The following is a 10,813-nucleotide window of genomic DNA, read 5'->3' as shown; positions in this document are numbered from 1 at the left end:
ATATTTGTCTATTTATTTGTGATTCTCCCTTGTGATGGGACTTTGTAGGATAAACGTTGGGATTTGTAAAGGGCACGGGTTGACCAATAATGTCTGAATTGGTCTGTAATAAGGTAGGGCACTGATACGGGGTTGACAGGTATGTGATCACTTCAAAAATGGAATTGGCCGCCCAATTCCAAGCATGTATTTATCGTTTTACCTTTTAATGTTATTCGTTACGCACGGTTGCAACTTACTTCGCTCAGTCGATGTTAGCCGCTGAGGGCGTGATGGATTACCCCTTTCATTCCTTATTCATTCCTTGTTTCTTCATGCCCCCCCCCCCCCCCGTTACATTGTAATGTGCACCGGTGCCTACATTGGCACGTTCAATAAAGATTGATTGTGTAATTGATACACAGCCAGATAATACGACAAATCGCTAACCTTAAACACCCAGTCGTTCGTAAAAGTTGAAGGCGGTATAGTACTATGGTAATAGAGCAAGTGCAGAATCACTGAACCGGAATTAATAGCTTGGAAGCATTTAGCGCGGGGCCCTTGAAAATGCGGGGCCCGTAGCTACTACATGTGTAGTAGCTACTTGTGTAGCTACTACACTTGTGTAGCTACTATATGTGTAGCTACTACATGTGGAGCTACACTTGTGCTACTACGATAATCCGGCACTGCACCTGGACCAGCATGTGTGTGCGTGTGTGACTTTAAAATCAGTCTTTAATCTCCCCCCATTAACACAACTGACATGCTTGCGTCCGGGGATGGAATTCCTTTCCAGCTCAGACCCCGCCTGTTTACCCTTCGCCACATTTATAACCTCTTTGTTGTAACAGCTCTCTCGCTGGCTCAGCAGTTCCACTGCTGGATTGTTTTTTTCCGCCTGAGGACGACCGCTTGTGTTGCGATCGAAACGTCGTGATATTTTATTTTATTTTTCTACCTACGTGACTTTACCGAAAGAACCAAAGAGTATGAATTCCTGCAGTCACGAAAGCTTCAAATCAAGATTGAGGACAAACAATTAAGCCGGTGCTGTTTAATCATCTGTTAAAATTGTAAAAACAACACAATTTTCTTAGCAGCAGAAAATGACTAAACAGAGAGACAACGAAGGGTTATGAAACTATGCTCAATAACCCTTCAGCCTTCCAACAAATTTACAGTAGCATTGTCAGTGGTTTTCACATTATATAATATTAAGGCACTAGACATTTAAACAAACGAGACGATAATTATAATAATAAAAAAATACATTAATGTAAAAATGTGCAATACACCAGACAATATATACGCACATTTTAGTTTTCCTTAGTTAATGACAAGAGACACTCCTAATCATTCACTTGATACAAACACAACCAGGCTCAGCCCAATTCACTATCTTGCCATAATGTCGGATTCCTACAAGTAGACATTTTGACGATATGTTTTCAAATTGTTGTACTGTATTTCACATTATTTTGGTAATGTGTTTATTTTAGTTTCAGTAGGGATAAGATTACACCTGTCAACCCATACGGGTTACCCGTATTCTTGTACAGGGTAATTGAGTTTTCAGGTCCATACCGCGTACAGCCGTTTCAATACGGGCAAAAAATATTTGTCTATTTATTTGTGATTCTCCCTTGTGATGGGACTTTGTAGGATAAACGTTGGGATTTGTAAAGGGCACGGGTTGACCAATAATGTCTGAATTGGTCTTTTATAAAGGTAGGGCACCGATACGGGGTTGACAGGTATGTGATCACTTCAGAAATGTCTGAACTCTTAAATGGAATTGGCCGCCCAATTCCAAGCAGTAGCCCCCTGTAAAATGAGTCTTGGATACGCCCACGAGGGCTCTTCGTGATTGTGCCGCATAGCTCCCCCACGTGTTGTTCGGTTGTTGAAGATGCTCTCTGGAACGAAGCGTCGGACATCACGCAGAACAGCTCACACAGCACGCAGTATGACCCAAGAACACAGCGGAGAGAGCTACTTTTGTCTCGATGTAAAAATAAAATCCATAGTTGTTTAAATTATATGACAGGACATGGCTCTCTGCTGTGTTCTCCGTGGGATTGTTCCGGCAAGTTTTGCACGGTGCTCAACGTTTCGCTACAAGCGCTGCTGGGGAGCTTCTTCAGAAACTGCTGGGAGCAAAAACGTCAAACATCGTTTTTTTCCGAACAACACAACCCGAAAAAAACCCACACCGGAGGAGCCACACGGCGGCACAACCGTGGAAAACCCACGTGGTGACGTGATATGTCTAAGGTTTGCATTATTTACAATCAATAAAACTTAATTGCTACGACGATTTAACAAACAAAAAAACCCCGCAACTTTCTGTTGCAGGTAGTGTCGTTCGTATGACACTGCAGTCACTCTTCATGACATTCACCGCTGACATTTCTTGAGCATCTACAGATAAGGCAGCGGCGGTATTATGCCGTCTTCCACACGCCACATTCATTTCCATACATTCCAACGAATTTTCCACTTTTCTTTTCCGTTCTAAGAAAAAATTAAATGGACAACAGCTTCCTAAAATTAAATAAAATGGGGTGGGGGGGGGGGGGAAACGTGGATAGCTTTTATTTTCGTGTGAAAACCATCATTTAGAAAATTGGCTTGAAAGTGCGATCGACCAATCACAAGCCAATAAGCTCAATCACATTAGCTTCCCGAAGCCAGTGCAAAGCAGTATGACGTAGGGATGTAGTGAGATGACAAGAGGGATACAGATGAAATAGGCACAGTGAGATGAGAGAAGAGAGATGTAGACAATATGGAGATGGGATTAATCTGGGTCATGATTCCGGGTCCCCTTGAGCTACGTGGGGCCCCCGAGGCCTCTTGCTTGGTTTGCTTTATGCCGAGCACCGCTACCGACTGCCGCACGGCACGTGGAACGCTCCACCGTCCAGCGTCGATTAGACACCAATTGAAGCGACCTCAGAGTTAGTTCCATGACATCGTCTTCTACGGCCACTTTCTCATTTGCCGTGCCGCTCGCGTCGAGCGGTTTCTTACGTAAACAACGCGTTCATCAGCTCGTGACATAGTCAGACTTGTCATCGTCGCCATCGTCGTCGTCATCGGAGTATCGTTGGAATGTGAATTGGTAATACATTTAAAAACTTCAATATTATGCTAAAAAAAATCGCGTAATTTTTTTTGTTAAATAACGTCACGTGGTTTTGCACAGTTCATTCTTCCGAGTATCGTGGTTGTTGCTCCGCCTCGTCAGGTCCAGGATAACTTGGTCCTCCACGAGCTTGTGAATGAAAGCTGCTTCCGCCGTGATGTTGTGGGTCGTTGACTGCAAGACAAGGAAGGGCACGGCGATCAACAGCTGCTCACGTGCCTTTCTCGTTCATTCGCTGCAAAGCGGAAAGGCTGAACAATCGCTGGGGCGGAGACACGGCCCAGCCGTGGCAGTGGATGTCCTCGTCGCTTGTCGCAGAGGTTCGTGGTTCGATCCACAGCGGCCGCCCTGGTTAATGCTGCGGGTATGTTAAGCATGAAATAAGATGTTCCGCTTGCGTCATAGGGGACGTCAAAGACCCTGTGATGTCATTCGCAAGAGTAGGCCATCGTGTGCCAGCGTCACTGGACAAATTTGCTCAATTTGATATATTACACCGCAGTTTAGTAATTTGGTATTACACATATCAGTGAGCATCGCCCTCCTGCTGTGAAAACCTTTGCAGGATCCTCCTGAAAAACAGTCATGAAGAGTCAGTGAAGCTTTCCTGGGTAAACAAACGGAATAATAGTCATGTTAATGTGACAAAAAAATCACTCTGAAATTAACCAATTGATATAACGAATGGCAAGATCGCCCCCTACCGGTATATTATTGCCAACTCACAGGCAAGATGCTTTGTTCCCTTTGTGCCACACGTCCGGACGAGCTGCTCATAGGGAGTTCCGCAGGTAAAAAAAAAACGTGCTCTGAGACGTTTGGTTACGTTATGGGCACAATATATATATGCGAGTATCATTATTTCTACGTATCACTATGTAATTCTATAATCACAGTACAGATATAGCCCATCATGGGACCTCCCTTGCCGTATCAAAATAAAATAATAGGTTTTACCCTTTCTGGCACTAAAACAGGTGTTAAGATGTTAAAACACCAAATTGAAACATTTTGCAAGGAATCATGTCTACATTAACCACATTGCTTGTGGTGAACATGCAAACAAAACACAATGCATACACTACCAGAGTACTACCAGAGCATGTTTAATTTGTTTTCATTTTTAGTTTGGTGTTTTAACATCTTAACACAACTGTTTAATTGCCAGAAATGGTAAAACCTATTGTTGTATTTTGATACTGGCAAAGGAGGCCCCATGATGTAGCTGCTCACCCCCAGCTCTCAATGTCCTAATGGTGGCATTGTCTTTGTGCTGTTCACCTTTAGGTGTCCTCTGGTCTAACACTGTGTGAGACTAGGCTCGAAAGAAAGCTGTCTCTGGTGTGGACCAATCAGTTTAAAACACAATGCATATACTATCAGAGCATGTTTTTGTTTTGCATGTTCAGCACAAGTATATGTGATTAATGCAGACATGATTCCTTATGAAAGGTTTCAGTTTGATGTTTTAACCTTAACGCCTGTTTTATTGCCAGAAAGGATAAAACCTATTCTTTCAAATAGAGCCCCGTTTTATCAATCCAAAGCTGGATGGGGGGGGGGGGTCTCTTCTTGTTGTGCGATCATGGGGATTATTTGGGCCATGGTTTGCCGGGGACATTCCTCCACGTCTAGAAGCCAGGGTCTCAGTGGTGCTGGCACAGTTACTGATATAAACATTATGAACCCTCTGACAGACAGAGAGAGACACTCAGACTCAGGGTCTCAGTGGTGCTGGATCAGTGACTGATGTAGACACTGTGCCAGCCCCACTGAGACCCTGAGTCTGAGTGTCTCTCTCTGTCTGTCAGAGGGTTCATAATGTCTACATCAGTAACTGAGACCCTGGGTCTGAGTGTCTCTCCATGTCTGTCAGAGGGTTCATAATGTCTATATCAGTAACTGTGCCAGCAACACTGAGACCCTAGGTCTCTCTCTCTCTGTCTGTCAGAGGGTGAATGCAGTGGTTCTGGCTCAGAGATTATGAACCCTCTGACAGAGAGAGAGAGAGGCACTCAGACCCAGGGTCTCAGTGAGGATGGCTCAGTGACTAGATACAGACATTCTTTAGCCGGGCGGTGGTGGCGCATGCCTGCAATCCAGCACTGTGGAGGTGAAGGCTGGTGGGTCACACGCATTTTTACAAAACTAGCTTGTCGTGGGCGTCGGTGAGCCATAGTCTGGCTTCCCAGGAGGAGGTGGTGCAGCAAAAATGTGGACTCCACCAGTTCCGTCCGTATGGGACTTGCGTGTAAACACTCGTCAATTGGCAAATAACAACTCTACAAAGGACCGCAGAGCTTGGGCAGTTGTTGGTAGCGCCGGGTCAAACCGCCCGGCCGCCACTGCTGCCTTCCCCACGTGATGCGGTTCCTCCTCGCGCCTCTGAGCTGTCCTCTCTCTCTCTCTACGAGAGCGATGGGCGAGAGCTGTGCGGCGACGGTGGCGTGTTATAGTTTGGCATCATTATTATGATTGCGACGACGACGACGATGATGATGATGACGATGAACCCTCCGGTGGGCAGAGGGACACGGGAGCCCCGTAGTGCGGACGCTGGGGCCTGCGCACCTTGTTCATGAAGGACATGGTGTCGTTGCCGTAGTAATGCACCGGGTTGTCCGGGGAACTGGCGTTGTAGCCAAAGCCGGCGATGTGCAGCTCGTCGCACAGACGCAGCCCGATCGTGATGGCGATGATGCCCGTTGTGGGAGTCAGAGGCTGTGAGATAAAAACAAAAAGACCCCCCCCCGTGTAGCCTTCAACAGACTGTTGGGGCAAGCGCTGTACGCGGGCACCGATCAAGGCCGGCACTGCCCACGAGGGGGTGGGTGGCCCACACAACACCCGGCCGCCTTTGTCTCCCGAGTGGCGATGTTTACACAAACGCACAGCGGTGTGTGGGAGAGTAGAGCCATCATGATGCCGGTTGTAATTACTGGCGAAACGTCGTACTCGAAATGTAAATGTTGTGGGTTTACTCTCCAACGCACCGGTGTGCTGGAATTGTAACGAATTGGCACGTTCTGTTTAGGTGACAAACCTTGATAACTGACTGCGTCGGATGGTGGCGGGTTTGACGACGCATTTTTAGTTACGCGATCTAACCCAGAAAAACACGACTTTGAGCTACTTTCATGTCGTCCGATTGGTCGAGGAATCGAACCGACAGTCCGGCAGAAGAAAGGATTCACAAGCTCCGCTCGACGGAGGACGAACGGCGCCGGCACCAGGGTTCGTCCACAAGAGGGAGCCACACGCTCATGTTGTGCAGGGATCATCAGAATTATAACATTGACGAGACCAGAGGAATCCGTTGAGCTATAAAGTTCGTTATTTTCACAGATGTCCAGTAGGGGCGGGTTACAACAACAAAGAGCACAACAACACGATAGCAGTGCCAAGTACAAGAAAGGTAAACAAATCACCCAAACACAGATACAAACACAAAATACACCATCCCCATGCTACCAGGCCACGCCCACTGAGGTACGAACTTATCTTTCAGAAGCGACCTGGACACAAATGATAGCTCAACAAAGTGGCCCATCATTTGGACATTTATAGCACCAAAATGATCTAATACTTAGTATGTCCCACCATGAAGGTATAATGTGTTTAGTCGATTCCTGACCGGTGTTTGAACTTTCAACCTTCAGAATGTGCCCCCAGTATGCGATAACTGCCACAATGGGCGGAGGTATGAATTTGTAATGAGGCCCGACACACGTGGTGGGTAAGAACGTCACACCAACAAGCAGTACAAAAAGACGACCGTGGTACGAATAACTGGAAACATTCCTCCTCGCCGTATCCGTCTCTTCGCATAAACGTTTTTGTGTTTATTTTGTTACACATCCCATCGGCCAACACGGCCTTCTGGGAGTGCATCATGCCAGCAGCACATGGGATCAACACAAGTTAACTCTGGAACTGGTTGACGAGCCACTGAGACCGAGGCTGGCCTGAACCAATCCCAGTGAATTTGACAGATGTCGAACGGCTCTCCCATCAGATACGGGCCGTATGGAAATCTGCATGGCTGATGGATGTGGACAGGGAATGCTTTGCCTCCCCAGTGGCGATGTTTACACACCGCACCAGGAACTCATTTAATGCTGAGTCGACCTAGGGGAGGCTCAGGACCGGTTCAGATAATCGTCACCACTGGTGTTGGCCGTGAGCGGGAATCGAGCGCTGGATTCGTCGCGCGGCGCTCGAACTGCCCACGTACACACCCATAGCTCACACGTACGTACACACTCATAGCTCACACGTACGTACACACTCATAGCTCACACGTACGTACACACTCATAGCTCACACGTACGTACACACTCATAGCTCACACGTACGTACACATGCATGCACACACGCACTTGGGAATTCATCACAATGTCGGGCGGCTGTCCAAACAACTCGGCACGAGGACCAAAACCAGAAGTTCCACATTTGGCGGGCGGCCAGCGCATCCCTCAGCGTTTGACAGAAGCGCTGAGTGCTGAGCGCTGGGCGCTGGGGTTGGGCATTCGGTCGAGCGACATGCTCCGGGGGGGGGGGGGGGTAAAGGCGCGGCACCACCTCTCAGGTGCGAGCTCAGCGATTCCGTCGCACGACATTTCTCACCAAGTCTGCGGTCTGCTGGCTGAGAGGGTGTAAATTAAGTTCGCTGGCAATCGTTAAAAACAACACAACCCCTTAACAAATGCTCCACCACAACCGCCAGCCCGAGGTTCAACTTGCGCGATTGATTGTCTGAGGCAGCGGCAGCTGTTTAATCGTCGCGACTTTGCGATCCACGGCGCGTTTAGAGCGCCGCGCGCGTGCCGCTACTCAACTTCGAAGGGGGCGGCCGTCGTTATTCGGGGCACCGCCGCTGCTCGTCGTCTCGATCCACTGAAGCCCCCCCCCCCCGGCGGAGCGGATTACCACCTCACGCAGGAACGGCGCCCCCATTCCACCACCCCTCCCCCCGTGGTCGTGCCCTCAATTTAGTGGGCGGTGCAGACAAGTCGCTGCCCCTCGCGAGATGCCGCGAGGGGCAGCGAGAGAAAACCTCCGCGGCCGGTGTCGTCGTAAGAGGTCGCACGACCTGGCGCAACGGTCCCCCTTTTGTTGGATACGCGTGACGATGACGGTGACGATGATAATAACTCAGAACGCGCCACCGCCAGGAGGAGGAACCACAGACAAGCGGGCAGCAGCCACCCAGCGAGGAGCCGGTGGCCTAAAAGATACATTAATGTCATTCACAAGAAACTGCAAAAAAAAATTCGTACAAACATCACCTCCGATTAGCACGGTTGGCTCCGGGCAAAAGACGTTCAACATCATGTCACCAATCACCGTGGAAAACATTTTAAAAAGCACATAATTTCAAGGGCAATTAGCTATTTCATTAGAACTTTATTGTGATGCATAATTGATTTGTGGGGTTAGGCCGCGAAAAACCCTCCACCACCAGACGCGGCCAAATACACGTCATTGTCACGTGGTGCACAACGAACGTTTCACGGTGCGCCGATTGTTAATCACTCAGCTCAGTCACCCATCATAGCTGTCAACCCACACGGTTTACCCGTGTTCCTGTACAGGGGAATTGAGTTTTCAGGTCCATACGGCGTACAGCCGTTTCAATACAGGCAACAACAAAACGAATATATTTGTGTTTCTCCCTTGTGATGGGACTTTGTAGGATGAACGTTGAGATCTATAAATGACACGGGGTGACTGATAATGTCTGAATTGGTCTGTAATAAGGAAGGGCACTGATCAGGGGTTGAAAGGTTTGCTCACCGGTAAGCTGAAAAGTAATCCTCACAAAAGTACGAAGTGGGTACGCGACGCTTCTCTTGAAACTGCGCCAAGTATCCTCATGACATAATCCAGGAAGTCAGAACAATCACGTCACCCGAAGCTGCCTTGTCCAACATGCAACGTGACACCCAATCATACACACGCACGCACGCACATGCACACACACGCACGCACACGCGGTGTTGTCATTGACACACGTGTTGAGTTTGTTCCTATTTTATTATTTAGATTTTTTTATTTCGTGAATATTTGGTCGGGAGAAATTAACGCAAATAAATGAAATAAATAAAACAAAACAACAACGATAATCCCGATTTAGGAAAGCGGACTAGAGGATTCATTGTGGATTTCGTATCGTACGATATCATCCCGGTCAACGGTGACTACGCAAAAAATCGCCCCCCCTGCCCCCCTCCATCCACCATCGTTACCAATGCAGTCTCAACGTCGGCTGTGGGAACTGAGCGTTGCGGTGTGATCGCCGCTCGTGTGACTCTAAACACTGTGTTGCGGGGGAAATGCAAGGGGAGACGCGCCCTCGGACTCGAGAAATCAAAGAGCAGCTCTGCACGGGGTCGCTCTCCAACGCGATGCCTCGCGGGAGTTCGGAGCGGAGGTTTCTCCATCACGCCGCGCGTGCGTGCTTGCGTGCGTGTGTCTGTGCGTGCTTGCGTGAGTGTGTCTGTGCGTGCGTGCTAGACGCCCGGCGTTACCGCTGAGATGAGATTCTCCGGAGAGATTCCGACGAAGTGCTGCCCGGCCACTTTGATGAGATCGGGGTTGATGATGTTCATGTGGTCGCTCGCGAACGACGTTGCCTTCGGCGGAGTCTTCCAGAACCCGTGAGTGCTCTACGGACAACGAGGCCGGACGGAGATCAGTAGCGATCAGTCGGAGCGTATCGGTGACCTTCGCACGAACAACTCGTGTTACGCTGATGGTGGTAGTGGTGACGGTGGTGATAGTAGCAATGATGGTGGTGTAAGTGACTCAGCGGTGGTGGTGATGATGTAGTGACTAAGCAGTGGTGGTGGTGATGGTGGTGTTGGTGGTGGTGGAGTAGTGACTAGGTGGTGGTGGTTGTGGGGCGCAGTGATGAGCATCCTGTGCGCTCTGCCCGGCGACCCAACTTCGATTTATGCTCATTGCCAACACCAGTGTCGATTATAATGATCTCAACCGGTCCTGGACCTCCTCAAGTTCAACTCAGCTTCAAATGAGTCCGTGGCTCTTTGTGTAAATATCGCCACTGGAAACCAGCCCCCTCATGTGCCGTGCCGGCTTTCATCTGCGCTCGCTCACAGCATTTGCCCCACCAGCCTGTTAAAGGCTGTACGGGGGGATCTTTGTGCGTGCGTGTGATTAGCGGGGAGTGGTGGCGCTCCGGCTGGTTCAATAAGCCGTATTCCCAGTGGCCAAAGTCACTCCCTCCCAGCCGGGACAAACATGGGTGACGCGTGCTGCGAACTCAGCCTGGAGGAACTGCCTTGAGTCAACGCAACCTTTTGGTGGGTAAACAGCATGGGCGGTGCAATGTCAGCACTGGGGGAGACAAAGGTGACTGGGTGTTGCGCTCATCACGACACATTGCCATGCTGGTTTCAGCGTTCACAGCTATTGCGTCCATCTTTCTGTGCGTATTTTGTTCGGCCGTAATTTCTTGGCGTTGTACATTTATTCATTTCCGATATTCATCCAATCCTCTCCCGTGCTGTGAGTTACTGAACGCCTCCGGGATTAGACGACACATAATGATCTGGGAAAATTCGTGTCTCTAAAGTACCCCTTCACTGCACTGCGCGAGGACTGAAACTCATTGAATTGTCACGTGTGACAGTGTTCAGCGTGATCACTTTTTATCAT

The 10,813-nt window shown here is 48.9% G+C and overlaps 1 protein-coding gene across 3 annotated transcripts in view; it reads right to left on the bottom strand.

Moving 5' to 3' along the window:
• Positions 1-1,090: 1,090 nt before the first annotated feature.
• Positions 1,091-10,813, bottom strand: part of LOC144947951 (type 2 lactosamine alpha-2,3-sialyltransferase-like) — a 57,889-nt gene continuing 48,166 nt past the window's right edge. For all 3 annotated transcript variants that reach the window (XM_078877384.1, XM_078877385.1, XM_078877386.1), the window contains 3 exons: positions 9,664-9,801; positions 5,705-5,854; positions 1,091-3,307 (listed from right to left, as the gene is read on the bottom strand). In XM_078877384.1, the coding sequence (XP_078733510.1) occupies positions 3,176-3,307; positions 5,705-5,854; positions 9,664-9,801 (420 nt within the window). In that variant the 3' untranslated portion in view covers positions 1,091-3,175. The remainder of the gene's footprint in view (positions 3,308-5,704; positions 5,855-9,663; positions 9,802-10,813) is intronic.

Source organism: Lampetra fluviatilis, chromosome 47, assembly GCF_964198595.1.
Source record: "Lampetra fluviatilis chromosome 47, kcLamFluv1.1, whole genome shotgun sequence".
Lineage (NCBI taxonomy): Eukaryota > Metazoa > Chordata > Hyperoartia > Petromyzontiformes > Petromyzontidae > Lampetra > Lampetra fluviatilis.
Note: the sequence above shows the minus strand (reverse complement) of the source record. Positions and strands in the feature narration are given on the sequence as shown.